General features: G+C 41.6%; 1 protein-coding gene across 1 annotated transcript in view; it reads left to right on the plus strand.

Annotated features, from left to right (window-relative positions):
* The window catches only part of LOC117812734 (neural cell adhesion molecule 1-like), a 544,127-nt gene that overhangs the window by 490,951 nt on the left and 28,323 nt on the right, over positions 1-24,853 (plus strand). The window contains exons 9-10 of the mRNA XM_034683646.1: positions 10,088-10,212; positions 11,802-11,982. Coding sequence (XP_034539537.1) covers positions 10,088-10,212; positions 11,802-11,982 — 306 coding nt within the window. The remainder of the gene's footprint in view (positions 1-10,087; positions 10,213-11,801; positions 11,983-24,853) is intronic.

Here is a 24,853-nt window from a genome sequence, read left to right on the forward strand (position 1 = left end):
ACAGACATGATTACATGAAGAATAGAGAAGAGGAGATGAAATACACGGCCGATGTCCGGGGTCCTGGAAGTGCTGTAAATGCGGGAAAGACAATGCCGCTGAGCCGACGAATCACAGGGCTTGCAGTCCACGGCGGCTCTACAGGTAGTTACATTTTGGAGGAGGTGCACGTCAGCTACATGCGTAGGCCTCTGCGTAGGTACGGGAGCAACGCGGACCCCGGCGTAGGGTACGCCGTCGATCCAACGCAGAATTATAAATCAGGCTTAAGTTTGATTGAGTTCTGCATTTCAGTCCTGTCCAGTCCTTTCACTGGTTGCCTGTTAACTTTAGGATCCAGTTCAAGGTGTCATTAATTGTTTTTAAGTGTTTAAATGGTCTGGCACCGTCTCATTTATCAGACCTTGTACAGCCTCACAGTACTTCCAGAGCACTTAGGTCGTCAAACCAGCTGCTCCTGGCAGTACCTCGGTCCAGACTCTCTACTTGTGGGGACAGAGCCTTCTCAGTGGCGGCCCCAAAGCTGTGGAACAGCCTACCTTTCCAGGTTAGAGCTGCACAGTCTGTTGAGCACTTTTAAACACTCCTAAAAACCTATCGTTTCTCCTTGGCGTTCAGTCCCAGCTAAACAAGAATCCTTGGCTTTTTTACTTTTTTACTCTTTTATTTCCTAAATTGAGCTCTTACTATTCTTTTATTGTTTTTATTTATTGTTATATTGTGTATGATTATATTGTATTTTAATATCTGTACAGCACTTTGGTCAACTGAGGTTGTTTTAAATGTGCTCTATAACTAAAGTTTGACTTGACTTGCATTTCCAATATGGCTCCCACCGACCACTGGCTTCAAAACAGTGCTCAGGAACAGATGGGTGACGTCATGGATACTAAGTCCGTTATTTATACAGTCTATGGTTTATATGCATGACGTGTGATAAGAGGTGAGTGGAGTAACGGTCTCATGTCCACTGATGCTGCTTCTTGTTGATATCCTGGTGTGCTGCGTGAGAAGTGTGTGTCTTTGTTCCTAACCTCGTCTTCCCTCTTTAATAATTTGTCAGCTGCACTCTCGGCTTTACATTAGAGTGAACTAGGACGCGTTGTTCCAGCAGCTCCTCTGTGTTCCCTGCAGGTGCATCAGGATGCTTTTAGAGCCTCATGATGTTTTATATGTTCATGCTGTTGTCTGCTGTGTCGTGTGTCATATTTAGTTGGCATGGTCTGTGTTCTTCAAGCTGCAGAGATTCCTCTTAACTCTTGAATCTCCTGATCGTCCAAAGAAAGCCAAACGAAGGGTTTGGTTTTCAGACTTTCCTTTAATGCCAGTGATTGTGCTTGTTCAAATTCAGATTGGGCATTAATGTTGCTTTGTGAAACTTTAAACTATAAGAAAACCTTCAGAGGAAAAGCTGTTTATTACGAGGATGCATGAGGCGGTTCTAGGTGAACAGTTTTGGTCACCCCTGAAAGTTTTTATTGCTACATCTAGTGAATTGGTTGAATATTGGTTTATTGACATTTGTTTCCAAAATCCAAAACTTGAAACCTGAGCCTGCTTCATTTATTCTGCAACATGATTATTTTCACATGTATTCAAAAGATGTGCTTATCAATTTCTGTATTTCTCTCGGTTGTTTGTGTTACTTTTTGTTTCATTTTGTGTTTAACATTCTTGTTCATTTGTTTATTCTGTTGACTGTTTTCATCATTTCAAAAATGTTTTGTATGTTTCCTCTATGCCCCCTCCCCCCCTTCCTCCCCCCGTTCCTCCCCCCGTCCCTTTTCCTTTACTTTTTTTTTTTATCAACCAATCATGTGCGTGCACATCATGTGACTTTGTCATGTGGCTCTTGCATGGTGCTGATGATGTCGTCTTCGCTGGCCAACAGAAGGTAACTGTTTTTGTTTGTTTAGTTTTAGGTGATAAGATCAGCAGAGGTCGTGTAGATGTGTAGAGGGAGATGTTAAATAATAGAGGAGATGTTTTTTTTTTTTTTAGCGGTCTATAGGAACACTTATCCAACATGCACAGTTTCCCTCTCACAGACTTTTTAAAGTTTCATTCATATTAAAACTTTTTTTTTTCTGACACACTACAATCTTTTTTTCCCATTTTCTTCAGAGCCATGAAGTAACAATGTGATACTACACACAGTGCCTTGTTAAAGATGAATTTGACAGAGTAATATTAGAAATATAAGTATCTGAGATTTAAGTATCTTTGACCTTATGAGTGATACTTACATTTACAGCAGCTACATTGTAATAGTCGGTGAAACCAGGGCCCGTATGCACGTCCAGATATCACACAAACAGGACCATTAGTCTTAATGCACCGTTAATAATTGGCCAATTAACTAATTGCACCATGAAAGTGAGGCTGGTGCAAAACTTCATATGTCCAGGGAACCTCCTGGTAAACCTCTATCCAACAAATTCAAACTGCGCATGCCTACTACGCTTCAACACCAATAAACATGGCGAGCGGTACCGGTGTCACTGAGAGAAGATCAAGGAAAAACTACTTTTCAGAGGAAGAAGAAATGAACATTTTATTAGAAGAATATAGAATGAACAAACAGCTGTTATCAGCAAGTCAATCATCAAAGATAACAAACAAGGAGAAAGGGAATGTTGGGCTGAAGATCTTGAACCGGGTAAAAGCGTGTGGTGTTTCTGAGCGCACAGTAGAAGACCTAAATAACGCATAAGCATGATGTCCTCCATCCTTTAAACAGCCTAACAGGTGAGGTAATCCTGCTGTTAGCACCTGTAATGGTGGGTCTACCTCCATTAAATGTAATGCTTTGTTGGGGTGTTAACCTGGCTCATGCAGACCGCTTATCCATTGTTTTTCCCCATTAGTACAAATGACCCGTTTTCACCGCTAATGGCTGGACGTGCATACGGACCCATGTCTTTGATTTTTACAGAGCCCCTGAAGTCCTGCAGAGGCGATCACTTCTATCTTGTACGCACAAGAAAATGATCTTGCATACATAACATTTTCACACATGCACACAAGTTTTTATATTTTGTGCATAAGATCCTAAGTGGTGTGTTTAACAGGTTGATAAAGACACAGCTTATGCATTTCACCAAAACATTTAATTCTCATAATCCCACTTGTTCTGGGTTTCCTTTCTTCCTCCTACCTGTGTGTCTGGAGGCTCGATGTGCGTGAGCGTGAAGCAACGGTACATGCATGCATGGTTCAGATTCCTGCCAAAGCCAATTCTAACATGGCTGGAGGGGAGATGATTGCTGCAGACCCCAGACACACACAGCTCATGGATTTCTGTCTTCTGCCACGGCGTCTGAGAGTCGAGTACCGACACCCACGTACCGTTCCCTGACTCTTCAGACACAACGCAGGCGTAGCTCACACATGAGTTACATGTGCAGAAGTAAATATATTGTGCGCATATGATATCAATTTGTTCAAACAAGATATAAACTTGTGCACACAAGATAAAAATGATCACTTTATGGAACTTCAGGGGATCTGTAAATGGCTCTTCAGAACTAGCTGCCGTGTATTTGGAGCTAAAGTCTATGTTTTGGCATGTGACTAAACTCATATTCAAATTGAACCATGTCCCTAAAACAAGACTTTTTTAGGTGACCCATCAACAAGTTTATTTTTTCATTGTTGCTCCTTTCTACAGAGGAAGCAATGTTCATTCAAACTGGATAGTTTGCTGTTTTAGTCACCAGAAAAACCCCCACTTATTTTCAAAATCACTAAAAGGTCAAAGTTCTCCTTACATGTTGCACATTACAATGATGCCACACATTTTATACTGCAGATCTCTTATTACTATGGCTCTCATATTTCATACCATCAACCTTTGTATCACTTGTTTTACTATAAATGAAAACTGATGAAATTCACGTCATAATCAGCCGTACTGCTGAACCAGCCGATTCCATCAGGGCTGTTTGAAACCTTTCTCTTCTTTGTTGGAATCAAAGTTATAGAGGAAGACTTTAAACCAAGACCATGAGTGAGATACTGGATTAGCTGAAGTCATGTAGTGTCATATTAGAGTGGATAAATCAAGATTCAAAGTTACTGAAATGCAGGATTAGCTGAAGATCATTCAGATCACATTAATCTGGAACAGTGAAGTGTCAGAGTACAATCACAACAGGGTGAGTAGCTCAATCTGGAATCCCTCAGTCTTGATTTTAGTCTTAATCCAGGCCAAAATCTGCTTTAAGTATTTAAATCTCATTTAAAAGCACAGATTCAACATTTCAGTTTCGTGATTTTTTTTTTTCCATCACTGCATTTTGAATCACTTCACATCACAGGAGCACCTTCAAGTGCCAATGACTGCTTTATGCATCGTACACATTCTTACAAGTCTCCATACTCACCTGCAAAGCTACCTGATCTTATTGCCTCCCAAGTCTTGGACTGTAGCCCACAATGTTTCACTGGTTGGACTCCCAGCAGAGCCATTGCATTACTGCTGCATGCAAGTCTACTCCCTGTTCCTTGTTGCATCTTTCTCTTTGTCTCCTTCTTCTTCTGCTGCCGTCTACCAAAGAACATGTCAGTCTTGTCTGCATGTGTTTGTCTCCTTGCTGTTATGTCTTCTCTATACTTGCACTGTAGTAATATACTTAATATACTAAACCAACAAATACTCCTCTAATGACTATCTTGGTTTTTGACTTTAATAGTAATTAGAGGAGATGAATGTACAAACTTAATGTAAAACCTGAGAAGTTTGGATTTGCAGGATAAAATCCAAAACAATTTGACATGAAGAAGCTGTGAACGACAGACTTCTGCTATTAAATACCTCGTTATGTCGGACATCAGTTCAACCAAATTCACATCTGAATCCACACAGTTGACTAGGGATTTGCGTGTTTTGTCGACTAAACAATTAATGTGTTACCCTCACTATTCAGCAAAAGAATTACCAGTCTGTGAAACAAATTATTAATATTTACATTATTAAAGGACTGAATAGCCGGTCATATGTTTTGTCTAAAGGCGGATTTATAATTCTGCGTCGCCCCTACGCAGCACTGGTTGGCGCGAACATGAGCTCCACATACTTGTGCGTCGATGTGTCGATGTGTTCGTGTCACGCAGCAATACTCCACCGAAACACTTGAGGGCAGTGCGGTCTCTCTGATAGCCGGTCGCCTGCTCCCGGCCCCACTACGATCTCTGTTTACTTTTCCACAGAGCTTCAGAGCGTGTTATGTTAATCTACAGCTGATACATGTTGCTGTTTATCATACAGACATGATTACATGCAGAATAGAGAGGAGGAGATGAAACACACGGAGATCCTGGAAGTGCTGTAAATGCAGGAAATACAATGCCACAGAGCGGACCAATCACAGGGCTTGCGGTCCACGTGAAATCTACATGTAGTTACATTTTAGAGGAGGTGCACGTCAGCTACATGCGTAGGCCGGAGGTCTGCCTGGCTCCCTTACCTACACAGACCTCCGGTGTAGGCTCCGCCGTTTATTCGACACAGAAGTATAAATCAGGCTTAAGCTGTAATGCTGCCAAGCTATAACGCTCTACTACTCGGATGTAAACACGTACATATGATACATCTAGCATGACGTGGTTTGGCGCTGTTTTGATCTAGAACATGGCGATAAACTTGTATGTAGGCTATGCATGATTAAACTGGTATATAACCATATAATAAGAAGGCTGGTGGTGCTAGCTCTTCTTACGTTAGCTACACTGCAAACCAATCTGGCGTAGTTTACCTTCAGACTGTGATCATCTTTAGCCATGTTAAAAGATATGCTCTCTTTTAACTATCTTGAAACCTTTAACTTAGACTGATTTTGATTTTCCATTAAAACAATGCCTCGAGGCATCCCAACCAATTGACTTCAAAAAATGTAACTCTAAATATTTTGTCTCCACAGCATGTTTTCAGTAACTCCTGTTCAGTTCTTTTTACTTATCACAATGTATGCTGGAAGATGAGGGAGGATACTGTATTAGGTGGGGCTACATGTGGAGCTACACCAACCATGTCATTGGTAAAGCTCCACATGTGTCTCTCTAAACAGCTCCTGCAATTTCCAGCCTGCATGGACAATTCTTACCCTAACCTTCCTTCTCTCTGTTTTTAGCCTCAGAAATAATAACCTAACTCTGAATGATGCTTGTGAATAACAATGCTGACTGTTCCAATGTCTACCTGCCATCATGTTTCTGCTGCTGTTACTAACCAACACTGTCTGGTTCACTTCCAGCATCTGTCACGCTCACTCCAGTCTAGTGGAATGCAGTTTTCAGGCAGTGTGCTCCGATGATTACAAACGATCAAGAAAAAGTGCCTTCATGCATATTCATTTAATTAACTGCAGCTACTAACACTGATGTTTGAAATGTTAAATATTTTTCCTTGGAGACATGAAATGCTGTTTTCTTTACTGTATGAAATCTATGCTCATGTTGTTTTCTCTGATAGTCACTGACTTGCAGACAAATTAAACCCATAACATTATCGATTACATGAAATATACAGACTTCACATCAATTCAATTCAATTCAAACAACTGTATTAATCCCTCTAGGGAACAACATACAGAATTATACACAAACTATGAAGTGAGGTCTTAGATGAATACTGGTATCAAATTAATTATCTGAGTGTTAGCATGGGACGAATGCTGTAAAATCAGGAGGCGGTCAATTTAATAACAAGGCCAACAGTGTGTAACCAAGATGTCCGTCATTAATTTTCATTCTCAGTCCTCGTTTTACAGCGGCATGAAAGTAAAAGCCAGCATCATGACACAAGCACATACAAGGCACCTCCACCTCCCGTCCCAACAGACTATGGGCCCGATCTACTAAAGGTTTGCGTGTATAAAAACACGTGCAAACTTGATAGCGCGCGCAAAGCAGATGTACTAAACACCGAGGATTGCGTCTTTCAAATGATCAAAACAGCACTCGCTATCCATTTAGCGTGTTTGCCTTCATGAATATGCAGAACACATGTAGATCATCAGAACGTGCAAAATACTGAGAGGAGGAGATGCAAATGTAATCATTTAGCACAAGCAATGTGATCTATCAAACCTGAAGCAGATAGCGGGTGCTGTTTTTGCGTCTATATTTAGCACGTTTGAAAGGCAGGTGCAAACTGGCACAGCGTTACGCACACATGGCTGCGGTCACTGTAAAGCTCATCATACCATCGCTGTACAACATGCCCGCAAAAGCTGGGCTTACAAGCATTACTACATTTTTTAGTCAATCAAACCAAGAGAACAAAATAATAATAATAATAATAATAAAACACAAATTCAAAGCAGTTCAGCACCACGGATAGCGACCGCGTCATTCTGACACCCACTTTAACTTTTTCATATAATGAGAGCACAGTAGGTCACTGTATCAACAGATATAAAGGTTAGTCAAATTGGCACAGCGGCCCACATGTTCACATACAAACAAAAAATCAATATGAAGTACTCGGCCTACTCACCACTGTTTGAAGGAGCCTTAAGCTCTGTGGACTTGTCCACAATGCGCTGTATGTCCATTTTCTTTGATCTGTCATTCTCAATAAATAACATGACATGTCCACTCAGTCTCTCCTGTCCCATCGTGCTCATCAAGGGGTTTTTAGTTAGTTTTAACTTGGAGAATGAGCGCTCACTGAGCTGCGCCAGGCAGCTCTGCGTAACTCCTCATCTCGTGCTTGCAGCAGTGTGTTGGGGTGAAATGACTCAAACATGTTCCCAGTTCCATTTAAGCTGGTGAATCTTTGGGACAGTTGCTGGATGATGATATCAGGCATTGAAAACGTTCACCTGAAAGTTGCTCCCTGCGTCAGTGAGGCGACTGTCTTCATCCAAGTGAAGCCTAACTTTTCAAGAGCAAGAGTGGCAGACTAAGCCTCATCAAATCGCTCTCTAAACTCCATCAAAACACTGATTGAGTTTTGGAGTAGAGTAGATGTGTTTATTTCATTGGCAGATCTTTTTTTCTCACAGCATTCACCTTTTCACAGATGGCCTCCCAAATCGCGTTTCTAACACTGAGAGGTCTCTGCTGGAGTTCAGCGATGTGTTTATTTCCCTCCTCCACTAAAACCTCCAACTCCATGTCTTCACACTTAATTTATCGCTTAAGGCCACTCTGTTCTCTCAAACTCTCCATGGTGACAGCCGATAGCACACGCAAAATCCTCATTAAAATAGGGCGGTCCACACCACTTTTGCACTCGTTATCATTTGCACGCAGTCTTAGTAGATCACCCGCAACACGCCCAGAAATAACACGTGCAAAATTATTATTTGCACACGCAAATTAGCGCTGGTTATTTGGGATCTTAGTAGATCAGGCCCTATGTATGTATTATTAAAAGCAATAGACCAACATGTCTGATCAAGGCCAGCATGCTCATTATCAGACGACCCAGCAGTCATTAGTCAGGAGAGCAGGGACGATAATGAGAGACGTCAAACCTTGATCAGAGGCGGACACACGACTTGTTGTAGTCTAGCGGTTTTAAAGGGATATTCCCACCAAATGAAGTCCTTGTTAATCAAATAATCTTCACTTAATACCTCTAGAGGCAGTGTAACATGTATTCTTTAGGACTTTCCAAAACAAAATCCATTTCCTGTTGTGCAACAGCCAAGGTAATGTTTGGTGTAGGAACAGAAGCTACTCCCTGATGGTTAAGGAAAGGTTGAGGTCGTGGTTAAAAAAAAGTTTCTGTTTGTTGCACACAGAACACAACAGCAGTCTCCAGGGTCAAAGCTCAAGACTGTGTGACCCGGTCATTAAAGTACGACCCCCCTCCTTAAATATTTCAACAGGCTGCACACAAGACACGAATTATAAGCCACAGAACAGCTGATGATTCTTATCAGGGAAATGTTGACACCAAATTATATTCTAGCATCATAAAATGAGATTGATTCGGAGTTATTGTTACAAAGGATAGTCTGAGCCTTTGAATTGATTTCATTAGGGAAAAGTTTTCGCCATAAAAACTTTTCAGAATCAAATTTCATTGCCAAAGACACAATCTAATTCTTTGCTACACATTTACTGTTAACAATTCATGTGATGTTTTGTCTCTCTTTAAACTCAAATCTAAAAACTGAAATGATCATAAAATGTTTGTAGCTCAATATCAAAAACGCTGATTGATGCATAACAACGAACAAACCATTTGTTTGCTTTATTGTGGATCTGAGCTGTTGAGGGATGAGAAAAGTGACACCAGTTTGATGCTCCATGCTAACTGTGTAATTGATGCTAATTTTCTGCTGTATCTGTTGTATTTTCAAAATGAAACCATAAACTTACCTGATTGTTACTCTAACCCTATTCATGTTGGGAGCTGTTTGGCACTGCTGTGTAAATGTAATTCAAAGCTAAAAGCTTTTCATTTCATACTGGATGTATTTGTGACAAAGCTTGTCTGGAGCTGCTGTCATTACATATAATTTCCCAATGCTCTTACATAAACTAGACAGACGTAAATGAACGTCTATTAAGGTAATTACCATTTAGCTGTGTGGCTGCAGAGTTCATATTATCCTGCTTTTAACATTATGTAAGTGCTCTGAGATTACTCCTACATGTCTGTCACTGTAATATGTTGTAGATTCAGTAATCAACATATGATGACATGGAGCAGTGGAGCCAACAGTCTGCAGGGACTCTGTTTTATCGTTCTACTATCTGTATTGTTCTCATCCTTTAACAGCTTAGCACAGCAACGTGACAGCACAAAAACTCTCTGCGTAAGACCAACAAAGGATGCTTTAATCACTCTGTGATTACTGCCTACACATCTGCACTTTCCTCTGATTGCTCTGCTTGTTGGAAAAGCAACTTAAAACAGTATAGGCTGGAGGAGCAATCAGTTCCAGTCGGCAAACTTGCAATCAGTTAAAGTTTGAGCTTAGTTCACCTTGAAGACACAAGGACACTTAAACACAGACAGAGGGTTACATGCAGAGTGGGGGGGATTTCATTAAGAATTTAAGAAAGGTGTTGATGCAAGAAGAAATGTGTGTCAACTAATCAAATCTCATTGGTTTGTCATGTGCAGGGGAACCAACTGCCCCCAAACTAGAAGGCAAGGTCCAAAACGGGGGTAATGGTTTTAAGGTCAACTGGATCAAGCAGGACGATGGTGGCTCTCCCATTATTCATTACCTGGTCAGATACAAGCCTGTAAGTATACTGGGCAAGGAGGTGACTTGAACCCACCTCTCTGTTGTTGTGTTGTTTGTTTTTTTCTATGCTGTCAAAGAATGAAGTCAAAAACTCACAACGTCATCATGGCACCGTATTGTTATTCGCCACATGTGGGGAATTGAAAGTGTGGATGAAGACCCCTGTAGATTTGAGTTGGAGACCCCCGTTCTTTGTCTGAAGCAGACTCAAATAATGTAGCCGAGCCTCAAACCCATCATTTCAAGTCATTTCTAACTTATGAAATGAGACCAACTTAACCCAACAAACTTAATACAGGTATCTGAGATCACTACTTTGATGGAGTTTGAAACAAAATGAAAAAAAATGTGTTTACTTAACCAAAAAATTGTTGTTCCTTTGTTACTGCACGTTACTGCACCGTTTTCACACCTGCAAGGTAGCTAGCTAATGTTGAAGGTGGCTAACTATTGGTAATGACCATGCCTTATTAAACTAACTAAACAAATTAAAGTGACAGTAACCGGTAATCATCCCACCATCAACTGACCAACTGTAAAGCTAGAGTTTCAATACAATACTCAAACCAAACACTCACCTTTAGGGTGATCAAATCCACACAGGACAGGAGAGATGGCGCCACATGTGGGGAATTGAAAGTGTGGATGAAGACCCCTGTAGATTTGAGTTGGAGACCCCGTTCTTTGCCTGAAGCAGACTCAAATAATCAAACCCATAATTTCAAGTTCTGCCAACCTAACTTATGAAATGAGACCAACTTTACAACAAACTTCATACAGGTAGTTGAGATCACTACTTTGATGTAGTTTGAAACCAAATTGAAAAAAAATTGTTTAATTAACCAAAAAATCATTTTCAGGCCAACAATTTTAAGTTTTCATTTTTACAGTGAGCATGCCCATCTGTAAGTCAGCCATTCCCTTTATTATGCAAAACTTCTTGTTGTACTAATAAAAAAGGGTAAGAGACAAAAAACTTTTATTGGTGCTGACTGTTAACATTTTTAACTCTGATGTAAAAATGCCCACTTTCATACATGGGCTCCAATGGGATTCCTTGGCTTTTGCAGCAGGCGTCAAGTGGACACTTGAGGAACTGCAGCTTTTTGCACTTCTGCATTTGCATCAATTTTCAACAACTGAGTTTTGCATTTTGTTATAATTGATGAAGATATAGTTTTATCATCATTGACCTCAGTGATTGTTCTTCCTCCATTTGGAATAATCAGTGTTTTTATTGGGAAAGTTGTTTACAAGGCAGACGATGCAGAGAGACAAACTAGTGCCTGATCCCTCACTGACTTCCCATCTCTGAATACTGATAACTATGTTTGATTGAATACCAGACTATAAAAAACACATACAGGGTCTTGAGCTCAGTCTTAAAACCCAAAATTTGCCCTAACCCTAAACAGTATGCAACGATCAGAATTAAGCAACTTTATTGATTCAAGTTCTTCAACTCCCTTTTTCTCTAGATGTTAAAATGTATAATGATCTACAATTACTTCCTTATGTGCCTGTGGAGCATAACTTCCACATTAGCTACCCAGTTTTGAGTCTTTCCCCTCTACATTCCCTCCCCAGAAGCACGTGTCAGACTGGAAACCAGAGATCCGCTTCCCCCATGACAGCGAACATGCAGTGCTGAGCGGCCTGGAGTGGGACACAGAGTATGAGGTCCATGTGGTGGCGGAGAACGAGCAGGGCAAGTCGGAGCCGGGCATCTACTCCTTCAGAACAGCTGCAGAGCCCACCACCGTCCCAGGTACTATTCCTATCATCTCACCCCCGAGCATCCACACACACACCAGCCACAGTGCACAAAGGCCTCCACCGTGACCACACAAACTCTATTACTTGTATCCTGGACTGTTAGCCGCTTCTTATTCAGAGCCCAGTGGCTGTAAGGTCTGACATGAATCATCTGTTTCTGCCTGCTGTGTTTGGAAGCTGCATTGTTTGTGTTGTTAAACCTTTACTAGTTCATTCAGTGACAAAGAAAAAAGTATAACACAATCCCTAGTGGAGTAAAACTCAAGGAGTAATTAGTTGTTGTAAAAGATTAATGTAATGTTATAGACTGATTGAAAAGAATAGAGACAGTAGTATCTGATAAGATGTGAGAAAATGAGCAGAAGCTCTGAAAAACAATCTAAGTGAGAGTCACCGGAAGAATACTTTCCTACAGGTTGAAAGGATTGCATTAGAGCAACATGCTTTCCATGTGGCATTATAACCACAAACAAAGTTTCACTCATGGATGGATAAAAATAAAAGAAACCTGTGAAAAGGATAAGGTCAAATACACTTTAGGAAACACAATGAGTGGCCTGTTGATACTCGTAAGTTGTCAGAACAGCAGCTTGGTTGTTTTTCTTCAATCTCAAAATATGCAATAGAGGTGCATTTCGACCAAGAGTTCCCGGGTCTTTTAGCCCCCAGAACTACTTTCCCCGGATCTAAAAGGTTCCTGTGCCCCCATTGTTGTCTGCGTTTCGACCGCGGGCTGAAGTCCCGGTTAGATTGTGTAAATCAGGCCAGTGACGTATGGAGGAGGAAAAAAGTAAATGCACTACACCACCAGACCAGTAGAGGGCAGTACAACAAAGACGAATGCCATTCATCACAGATGACACCATAGAAGCAGACGGACAGGCAGGTATCATTATGAGCAACACAACAGTTAGCCTGTTAGCATGAAGAGACTCAGCTGGTCTGTTTTAGATGGTGCTATATTTCATCACAGATAGATTCACTGAATCAACACGTGAGAGGAGATAAGCGCGAGTAGCAAAGACGTTTCAACACGGCTTTAAAATCCTTTTGAACTCAAAAAGCCGTGGCAGAGATCGACCGGTGTTTTGGTTTAAACAGCGACCCTGTTAACTGGAGACTTTCAGCCGGATGCATCCCTCATAAACGTCTTTAGACGATCATTAAATATCTGATGAGGATATTTAGAAATCTTAATAAAAACTAAACTAGTTTGCATTCCCAGGAACTCCCTCTGTGTTTCAACAGCTGTGTAAACTCCACAAACACTGACACGTTCACCTGAAGGTCTCCAGTTTACAGGGGCACTTTTAAAACCGGAACACCGGGAGAGACGCATTCACGGTGGGCTGAGAGAAGACTACTGTTACAAGCTGCTAAATCAAGAGAATCACAGCTTCTTCTTTTGAAAAGTACACACACATACAAAAAAGATAGAACAATAAAAACTAATGAAAGAAAGAGAAATCAAGTGAATCACAGATGTGTGTGATGTTATTGTGGACGGCGGGCAGAATAAAAACACTGCAGTTAATCTACCAATCAGACACGTTAAGCATTGCAGGCCCTGCTCCCAGAAAGTCCCGGGACCTTTTAAAAGTACTACCCCCCTGGCAGGTGCTTTTTAGGGGGGAGATTGACTACACCTGAACTAAATTTAGACCCTGGTCGAAATGCACGTATTTCCGGGGGAAAGTTCCTCCGGTTGAAAAACGCCTTAGGTCTTTTATTCAGTGGAAAAGGATTCAAGTCCAGTGTGAAAATAATTGTAAATGTTGTTCTTTTAATAAGATTGTTGATAACTAGAATGTAAATTCAATAGTTAAATGGGGTGGGGGCCACAGCCAGTCCTGGTTCATTAACTGAAAAACGTAGTCGTCAAAGTGTCAGTAAATTTAACTGCGGTGTCCAACCGTCAGCAAAAGCAGCATTTGATGATGCTCCTTCTCACTGCCAGTCTGTCCTTGAGACCGAAGCAGCAGGGAGACATGATGTGGATTGCCATCAGAAACGAAAACACAGAATAGAAGCACTAGGGAGTTAAGTGAATGGAGAGTTCTGTCACTTTTCACAAAGAGGCACAACAACAATTGAATAAAGCTGCACTGAATGTACTCTGAGGCTTCTTCATGGTTTGTACACTCAAGCAGCTCATTCCACGTAAATATTACGTCCTTCAAAGTAAACATAGCCTAAATAAAGCTGTACCTGTGTCCTCTTGAAGAAAATGAAAACTGGTCTCTGAAAACAGCTTTCAAATAAAATATAACAACAAAACAGACAAACCCTAGATTTTTAGTGGCCACCTCTTTTAAAAATGTCTGGGGGCTCCTGTGTCTCCAAAACAAACCAAGTACTTTTTGCCGAAGCCAACCGAGCTGACTGTTGAGCAACCCTCAGTGTGAGCTTCAGTATTTTTGCACATGTAAAATAAAGAAAAGTGAGAAGTCTGTTGGCAAACTTTATTTTAATGTTGCTTATTTATCATGGCTTGACTGCAGAGCCTTACATGTGCCAAACTGACAACACCAAGGTACCAAGATTGTCATACTTTGAGGCTAAGGGCCACAGACCAAGCTGCTGTACTTTAGAAGTTAGAGAATGTGCTGATAAAAGTGTGCTAAATAGGTAAAACAGATTCATTCAGAGTGAAGCCCAAGTTCATGAGAGCTGCTGCTGATAGGCCTCTAGGACTGTTCTCCTGATTTCCATGCAGGAGCTATTTAAAGTTTACATCAAGCAGCTGGAGTGCTGTGTGCGCCTCAGAGGGTGGTGAAAAGATTAACTCTGGCCAGTAAAAATAAACAAGTTAACCTAGGTCATCTAAAGTGTGTTTTCCTTTTACCACTACCCTGAAGCGAAGCACTTTCCTTCCACTGTTCATGCTTAACTTCTGCCTAATTCCAGTTATGTCTCTTCCACCTAATCCTTCCCTCTAGGAGTAATACGGTTCTTTGTTTTTCATGCACTGAGCTCCTTATTTGCATTTTAAAACATTGTGCTCCCTCTGCAAAAATTCTGAGGCCAGGCTTCACCGGCTCTACAGTAACTATTGAATCCATACGAAAAGCAGAGGCAGGCTCACTGTAGTTTCTCTCCTCTTTGATGTTCTGCTGCTACAGATAAAACTTGGTGCTCTGCTCTTCAATAGCTGCTGTACGGCAGCCATCACAGCTCCAGCTCAGCAAGCAAGAAAGTCAGAGAATATATCAGACCCACAGCTTTGTTATAAGTTCACACTAAATATTCCTGAACCTTGGTGGTCACGGCCGGCCTTTGCTCTGGTGTTGTGTTGTGTTGTGTGTGAGGTGCATGTTTTAACTTGGGCTGCATCCCCACAGAACTACACCTGAACTCTCAAACATGTTTACCTTATTCCTCATCCAACGAGTCTTTTACCTACTATTCCAAAACAACTTGGAACTTGGTTTTTCTTTCTCTCTGCATCATCCTCTTTTCTCTTCATAATTAGGGTATTCTGTCCTCGTTCCCTTATACAAAATGCTCATTGCTCCAAACATGTTCCTTTTCAACTGTGAAAACTTAAAGAAATCTAACAGAACTCACAAAATAATGAACACTGAGTGCAAAATGAATCACCCTCTTGTTTGTCAATGAGACATAAGGTGTGAAATAAGGCACTAATGATAAGACTTTGGAATGCAAAATGTAGACCATTATCTAAAAACTTTCAGAGCCAAATAAAACTCACTCTCAGCATTTAAGATTTACTGTGCTGGTGTTATATCAGTTAGTTTAACAACTTTAAAACTCTTAGTGGTTATGAATAGTTAAGAAAAGGTACAGCAAAGGAATTCCTCATGCATTTATTAAGAAAATAACTGAAATTGAATTAAAAGTAAGTCAAAGAAAGAATGATGAAACCTCTTTAAACTTATGATACCTTCACAATATTCTAATGTTGCCCCTGAATCCCATAGCTGCCACATTGCTGCAAACAGTCTATAAAAAATGCAGTATGCATCACTGCCTGAGTGATGTTAGTTGCATCCTGCAGTGCCCAGGTGTTTTAGAAAAAGTGTTTTAATACACCTTTTATTTTTAACTGTTTAAAGATTTACAGCCTCATTAAGAGCCTGCGACACAGCAGGAGAGAGGGAAAGAATGAGAGGAAAAGTACACAGCTTTTATTACCTTGTCAACATTGGAAATATGTTGAATTAAGTCGACTTAATTCTTTAAATGACTCTATAATCGGGACGCTGATGGCCTAGCAGTCTAGGCGCTTCACATACAGAGGCTATAGTCCTCGTCAACTTTTCAAAAGTCTAATGCATGCATGCCGCCATTGATCTGTAAACAACCCGCTTCCGGATGACATTACCACGAGTACCCCAGCTACTAGGACCAACGTCAGAGGCAGCATTAAAGGGACAGTACACCAAGCAAGTCAAGGCAGAAGAACAACAGCAGCACAGCAACGACTACAGGATCAGAGATCAACTGGAAGAAAAAATTCAAGAGATCCAGCCTAGGCTTTAATAGCATAACCACTCAACCAATTCATCCCGAAAGAAGAAACACAAGATTTCAGGAGCCTTCTACCCACTCAACCTCAAAACGTACCAGCGACCACGTCGGAAGCCGAGCCCTGCACTGTGATGCGGGCTGCTTTTAACCATTTACCTCAAGCTGCATCAGCAGGGGCTGCTGGCACCGGGTTGCCAGCTCCCCCCGCAAACCTCCAAGTAGCACCAGCAGCGGCAACCCTCACTAGTGGGAGCCCCTGGCACAAGGATGCCAGCCCCCACCGAAACATACCGGCAGCAATACACCGTAGTTCCAGCACCGGGCACAGTCCATCCATGTCTTTTGAATGCAAAAACCTACTGTCAGCAACAAATGACCCCGAGTCCGTCCAACACTTGCTAAAAAAGGAAGTCGACGAAGGCTTCATGATTGGTCCCTTTCCTTATCCTCTATTTCCGAACTTCCGCATAAGCCAGGAAAATTCTTCATACATGAACTTATTGCAAAGAGGAAATACTCTGGAAAGAAACACGTCATTATCAGTCTTTCAGCACCTCATGGCAGCTCCATACCTAGCATAAATAGCTTAATTCCAAGCAAAGATTACTCCCTCCATTATAGTACCATCAACCACGTCATTGCTCTCATCAAACTGGCCGGAAAAGGGGCCTGGCTTTCCAAAGCAGACGTTACCACAGTGCCTTTAAAGTCCTCCCCCTCCACCCTGACTCCCGGCATTTCTTCAGCGTCCGTTGGGAAGGGGCGTACTACTTTGCAGTTCAGGCTCACTTTCGGTTGCAAAAGTAGCCCTAAACTCTTCGGCACAGTCAGTCCCCACCATCCTCACCACCAGCAGCATGGCTGCTCACTTTGACGTCAGTCTTCTCAAGTCTAGGGGTTCCCCTGTCCACGGAAAAGACAGAAGGCCCTTTCAAATCCCTGAGTTTCTCGGGATCACTTTGGACACAAATCTATTTCAAGCTTCTCTTCCAATCGAACAGTTAAATCGGATCGTTGTTCTCTTGCAAATTTCCTTCTCACCCCTTGCTGTGCAAAACGAGAACTAGTCTCCCTCACCTGCTGTCCATAGCTGCCTCAGATCCATCACTCTTAGACTCCATTTCCTTGAATAGCGCAAGTCGTGCAGAGCTCCATCTCTGGCACCTTTTAATAGTTAATAGGAACGGCATAACCTTCTTCTACGACGATCAATTAACAATGCTTAAGACATCCATCTGTTCACAGATGCCACCCCTTCAATTGGTTTTGGGGGGTTTCTATGATTGTCACAGTTATCACCTGCCACACCTGCTCAGCCTCTCAGCCCACTACATTTCCACTCCCCTTCGTTTACCTGAACCACACTCTCCTCATTAAGCCAACACAAATCACCTGTTTCTCATTACCTGCTGCCAGTATTTAAGTCCCGGTTTCAGCCCACTCAGTGCCAGATTGTTCTCACTGCAAATGCAAGACTCTCCAGCACTTATCCTCGGACTGATCTCCCGGTTTCGACCCTGCCTGTCCCCGACCTTCCTTCCTCGTTATTGCCCTGGTAACTACCTCAGCCTTCTGTCCCCGACCAAGAGATTTGCCTGCTCCTCTTCTGTTTCCAGCCTGATCCTCCACACAGCGAAACCAGCATCTCAACAGACATTGTGTGACCGGGTTAGTAAAGACCTACAAAGACTTGTTACCTGCTGTTTCCTCTGGGCTCCAGTGTGCTGCTTTTGGGTTCACCCTCACACCCGTAACAATGATGGAATATGATTCTCAGCACAATGGCCCCCAGAGCTTAAAACAGAATGCCAAACTGCTTCTTCAGCGCTCCTTTAAATTTACCCGATCGTAGTAACACCATCCTATGGGGTCACGAATGGTCCCCCAAATCAATCCTCATTCACTCAAACAAACTGGCAGTTGTTAATATAATCAACAAAGGACGATCCAACGCCTCTTCAATAATGCCCTTCATTTATCACCTAACTTGGCACTCCGTCACTCACTCCTACATTCTCTGTGCAGCCCATGTCCCGGCCTCTCTCGTTTCTCATGTCAGAAACTCAGATGCTTTGCTTGACACAAAGTTCCACCATATTCAGTCCTGACATTCAACATCTAAATCCTGCACTAACACATCTGATTATCAAATCACAGAACAGCATTATTAATAGCCTATCTCCTTCAACTCTTCCATCTTACTGGTCAGCTTGGAAAAGTCTTGAACGCTTTCACAACCAGTACAAAAGGATCTTTCCGTCTTTTGACATAGTCACCTTAACCTGTTTCGTAACCTATGCCCATTCCACTATGGCCATGAAAACACAAACCATAAAGGTTTACCTTAGCAGCATCAGTATCTTTTCTAAACTCCTGACTGGCAGCAAAGGCCTGGCTCTTAACCATCCCCAAATTACTTCCCTCCTCAAGGGAATCCAGCGTCACAGACCAGCTCCAAACCCTTGCCACCTCCCTCTCACACTAGATCTCCTGTCAGTCTGCCTCCAAACAATCCGCTCCAGATATAGCACCCCGCAGGTCGCTCTGACTCTTAAAGCCATGTTCCTGCTCGCATTCCATGGCTTCTTAAGATGCTCCGAGTTCACCTCATTAACCCTCCACTTTGATCCACGTCGTAACGCCTGCGTGTCCGACTTGTCACTTTTATCATCTGAACTAAACCACAACCAATCAGATACACCAGCCAACTCTGGTGTTGTACTTCAAAAACCAATCTCCACTTAGCCCATTCGAGACTCTGCTTAATTACATGCAATTTTAAACATCACAGGGTGATCCACCATTCTCTCCTCTATTCTTGTCCTAGCATGGACAAGTAGTTACTCGTTTCTGGTTCCACAAACACTTTCGCCAAATTCTCAACTCGCTAGAATCTCCCCCGATCATTACTCCAGAAGACTCATTTCAAATCGGAGCAGCTACCACCGCATCTCGCAATGGCATACCAGAACATCAAATTAAGGTAATGGGCCGTTGGTCCTCACAAGCGTATCGTAGATGCATTCCTTCTGATTTGAAAGACCTCAAACAGCCTCTGTAACTAAAAGCTTTTGGGGGTTCGTCGTGCCCAGGTGCTACGGCTGATCCCCTACGAAGCTTCCCCAAAGCGACTACGTGTTCAAAATCGATTATTATAAATAATCCGTAATCATTAAACTATCTTTCAAATCTCATTATGATGTTGGGGTGGTCCTTGCTAGTGAAGTGGTGATAATAGCAACGTTTCAGGAGCAGGGCCACACCTCAACCTCGCCGTTTTCCATAAATCCAAACCTGACCATTTCCGCCTCTATCACTTTCGTTTCCGCATCCCTCCCTCCCTTCCTGTTCTGCTTTCTGTGCCTCCCCTCATTTCTCCTTATCCATAAGAGCCTGAGGAGGTTCGTCGTGCCTGGGTGCTACAGCAGATCCCCCAGCTTCCCAAAAGCGACTACATGTTCCAATCGATAAATATAATAATCAATTCGTAATCAATAAACTATCTTGCAGATCTCATTCTGTTGTTGGTGTGGTCCTTGCTAGTGAAGTAGCCAGCTCTCCATCCTCTCTCTCTCTCTCCATTCCTTCTGTATTTTCTTCTCTCTGTTAGTTTCTGTCTCTTACACTGCCAGGTTTATTGGGCCTCACACTTCAGTGTCCATGCCTGACCTGAATATTCACTGTGTGGCCTAGTTAGGTGGGGATGCAGCCTCTAACAGTCTTTGCATGGTGCCACTTCCAGCTGGATTAATTTTGTGTGTTCTTTACTGGAGACCCTAAAAGCAGTGGCTGCCCGTGCATGGCCCATAAAGAAACCAGTTATTTTCTTTTTCATGTGCTTGCTGGGCAACAGCCATATAGCAGTGGGAGGTTTGGATCACTTAAATACTCCAAGTGCAGAAGTTCACATGGGCTTCATCCAAGTCAGCCCTCCCCTCTAATTCCTGTAATTGCTTCATTTAAATTTTGTTTTGTCATGTTTACTTCTGCCTCCAAGTCGCTGGTGTTTTTTCTTCACTTCAAGGCATGTGGAAACTGCTGAGGTTTATTTTTAGCTCCAACATCTGCACCCAATTCCATTAGGTCTCACAGCTGTTCTTGGTAACGTTGCCTTAGAACAGCTGCTCTCCCGTAAATACACACTGTCTCGATGCACTAAATTGGCACCGTGACGTAAATTGGGAAAGCAGGGTTGATGCAGGGTTTACATTTTTCAAACACATGCTCAGAAAGTAGTCATACACACATAATGCCACGAAAACGAATCAACAATGATTTAATTTACTTTACAATCACAAACCTCTAGACTCGGCCATGTTGTAAATACCATATGTTGAATCTGTTGTGTCTCAATATTCTGGCTTGTGCAGTTTTTTGGTTTTGTAGGTACAGCTGGGCAGCATTTGCAGACCACAAACTTACAGAGGGCAAAATGCTGCCCAGCTGAGGAAAGATAACACAAAACATTAGATCAATCCTCTGTTCGTTGGTTAGTTCGTACACGAAAGTCTCAAGGTGTTTGTAACTGATCCATCCAAATCTCCCCAGCTAAGGTTGGAGTAAAACTACAAAAAGAAACAGCTATTAACTTTTGCAGTTTTGATAACATGAGTTCATTCATTCATCCATATCATAGACTTGACCTCCATAACCAGCTTGTGTTTTGGATGTGTGGTTTTGCATGGGTCGTTCTCCCTGCCATGACCAGTGGTGTAATGGTAGCTGAGGAAGCGGCTCTACTGAGAATACATCTGCACAAATTAGCTTCCACCATTTGTTTGGTGGAGCGCTCTATGAAAGGAGGAGTTGTGTTAGAGCTTGTAGCAGTTAAGAGTTGTGTTAACAAAATACATGTCGGACTAAATATCGCTTTCTTTAGAATCAAACTCAATTAAACTGCTGCGTTAGTTAAAAGCACCGGATCTGTTTCACCTAATGCTCTGATTTAAAATGTTTAATATTCAAAATGTATGTGTATGATAGCCCAACCAGCAGTTATCACCAGATATTTTAGTTGGATTACCCAGAATTACAACTATAACAAAGTATTAGGGCCACCTCAGAGAAAAAAAAGAATAGATTTTTCATTTAATGTCATAAATTTACAAGAATAAACTTTTTTTTTTTTTTTACAATTTATTTATTTATTTCAAGTAAAACAGTTTACAAGATTAAAGTAGAATAAAGTCATACATTAACAGGAATAAAGATAGAATATTCTAAAAATGAAATTGTTCCCTATTTTGAAGGGACAGAAAAGAAGAGCACCTGAACTATAAAATAAGAATGTTTGCATGCATCTTGTGAGGTCATACAGAAGCACAGGCTACAAAGATAACATATTCTGAACTGATTGTACAAGAACCTGAGGCTGTAATGAAGAAAGGCAGCCTGTGCGTTCTTCTGCAACCACTGTTTGGCCTCAGCTGTTGAGTTTAACCTCAGGAGACTGGCTGCCCTTCTAATATCACCATATATGTTGTATTAGCCTACATATAGATTAATCATAGCCTGTAATTACAAGTTTCTTTTTCTACATTTGCAACTTCATGCTCTTAAATTTAGCACAGTAAAATGACCTTATTCTCTTAAATTAACAACTCTATTCTCAAAATGTCACTTTTCAAACTTCTTGATGCAGCAGCTTCAATGCACTATCCTTAAATGAGAACATGTAATTTGATTGGACAAAGGGGATTTCTATGTGCATTGATTTAGCAAACATAACTGGGACCTTCAGCCCCCTTAGTTGTTTTGAATACAGTTAATTACCATTACAGCAGACAGTCTGTCTAGATTGATTAAACTGTTGTCTTACAATTGCATCGGCCACAAAGGCAGCTGTCAACAGAATCTTTATTCACTGAGTGCATGATGGAGACATGAACAAAGTCACAACAACGGTGCAGGAAAAAGCTGTATGGCTTGGTGACAGTCCAGTTCCAGTCAAGATGCTGAACTTGGGTTTTGGAGGACAAATAAATGACAACAAAAGTTCTGCTCAGTTGTTGCTTATTAGGGGTGTAACGATTCTTTTTAACAACGATTCCATTCGTATCATGATTCGTGGTTGCGGATATGATTAAAGAACGATATTGGTTCATTTAGAACGATACTATCGAACGACTCAGTGACTTGAAATCAATTCAGTAACCTTTTATCCAAAAATTCAACCAGTGTGACTGAAATAAATCCCTTGATACTGGACAGTCATAGATTCCTGTTGATTCTTGTAAGGGAATCAGGTATCAATTAATTAATGATGAATTGCTGGAGAGGCCTGAGGCTTCTGCAGAGCTGATGTTACCTTGATGAACGCTGCAAGAGGTGCCTGTATGGCCGGCGTTGTGTGAAATCCCATGGCGCCTTAGTAGGTGGTTGGATAGATTTGTGGTGTTGCCGTGGTAACTTTACTTGACCTTTACATATCCTACAAACAGAGAACAACTTATTTAGAACATCTCTGTCTTTGCAAAAGCCAAAGTGTTTCCACACACTGGACCACAATGGTGGCTTGATCATTTCTACCTCGCCGGCTTCTCCTCTGCCGTCCGCCATGCTGTGTTTTGTTGTCTGCTGGCGCGTGGCGATGACATCACAGACAGGCAGCCTGAATTGAGTAACGTTTAACGTCTTTATCATTAAAATTAAAAAAAATAAACACATCCATAAAAAGTCTGCTGTGCTTAAATCCAATGTGTTATTTCCTAGTATGGATACAATCGATTTATTACCTTTTAAAACGATGTTAGATCCATATATGTCGTCTGGAAGGCCAGCTTGCCGAGCTCAGATCCATGTAGTTGGATCATAGGAATATAAATCGATGTAGTAGATGAATCGTTACACCCCTACTACTTATACAGCTTGTAGAACTGTTGTTTACAAGCAAAATCATACTTAAGCTTGTGCTGTTATATTGAATATCAGCACTGCCTTGTGCCCAGCAGTGTTCAAATTCAGTACAGCAGCACAACCTGCAGTGTGATCCTGCTGGACCTGCTGCTCCTCTGTAACACGTTTCAGTTTGTCTAATTATACAATTCATTTACCTGCAAATATGCAAAATAGCTCTGCGTAATGAAACTTCTGTTCACATTTACCTTTTACAAAAGATAAGTGAGTTTTCCCTCATATATTTTATAAAGCCAGTAATGCATCCCAGCAAAATCTATATCTCATAAATGGATGATTTCCATTTGTTGCTGCTGCTTATGCACAGAAAATCTGTGGAAAGTGGTGCACCAAGACACCAATCAGTATCGTATAGATTAAAGAGAGAGCTGCTCATTTGATGTTAAAATTGTTGAGATTATAATACGCTTGCCAAAAGTCCACTGTGTCTATAGTTTCTCCATTAAAGATGGGGCTCGAGGTTCAGCTACAGAAAGCATTACCTGTACCTCACATTACACCACTGGCCATCCCGAATGAGAGATAAGAGCCTGACTCTTGTGGATGTTCTCACATCCAGGTTGTCATCTATCGTACTCTAAATACTGTCGCTGATCTGCTCCATGACTGATCAAAAACTGTCCTTGTTTGAACTAAAGCTTGAAGCTCAGAGGTTGGACTGCAGTGTCTTTGTAATGTCTTCCTTTCTGTTGTCATCCCCCATTCCCTTCATTCCTGTGACGCTCCATCCATGCCTGCCATGCATCATGTGTCATCTGCCTTGCTATTAACATGCTGTGACTTCTTTTTACTTTAATCCTCTAACTTAGATGTCCTTTTTTTATTCCTCGACTCAGTCTCTGATAACCTTTCAGGCTTGTATTTCTGTATTTCTGACCTTATTTTTCTGTCTCTCCCTTTTCCCCCTCTTTCTCTCCTGCTTCCCTTTTCTCCGTGTCCACTACCTGTCTTCATGTGTGATCTCCTTGGGCACCTACGGACGCACCCATGACATTGCCATACACACAAACTCCTTTCTCTGTTTTTTTGTTTTGATTTTTAATTTTTGTGGTTCTTGTCTCACTTTCCTTCAATGACTATCATTTGAAAAACTCTGTGTGGACACTGAAATCTCTTTTTGTCTGCTGTGGTTGGTCGATAACTTCAGCGACCCTTGGTTGCCGATGTGTGACGTACAGTCTGGCAGCTCTTCTGCTGTCCATGCTGACTGTGCTCTGGCTCTCATAAACTGATTTCGTTCAAGGAGAAAGAGGATAGTCTGAGCCTTTGAAATCTGTGGGCCCAGAATCCTTTGCTTTCTATGCCTTTTGACCCTTGTGCAGCCACACACAAGATATAAAAAAGATGAAGAGTTGAGACATTGGTTTCATGACGTTATTACAGGGTGCTCAGTACTTGCATCATTCTCAAATTTTGAGGACTTCAATTCTGTTATGATTTGTTTTCATCTGTTTTCA

Source organism: Notolabrus celidotus, chromosome 5, assembly GCF_009762535.1.
Source record: "Notolabrus celidotus isolate fNotCel1 chromosome 5, fNotCel1.pri, whole genome shotgun sequence".
In the NCBI taxonomy this organism is placed as follows: Eukaryota; Metazoa; Chordata; class Actinopteri; order Labriformes; family Labridae; genus Notolabrus; species Notolabrus celidotus.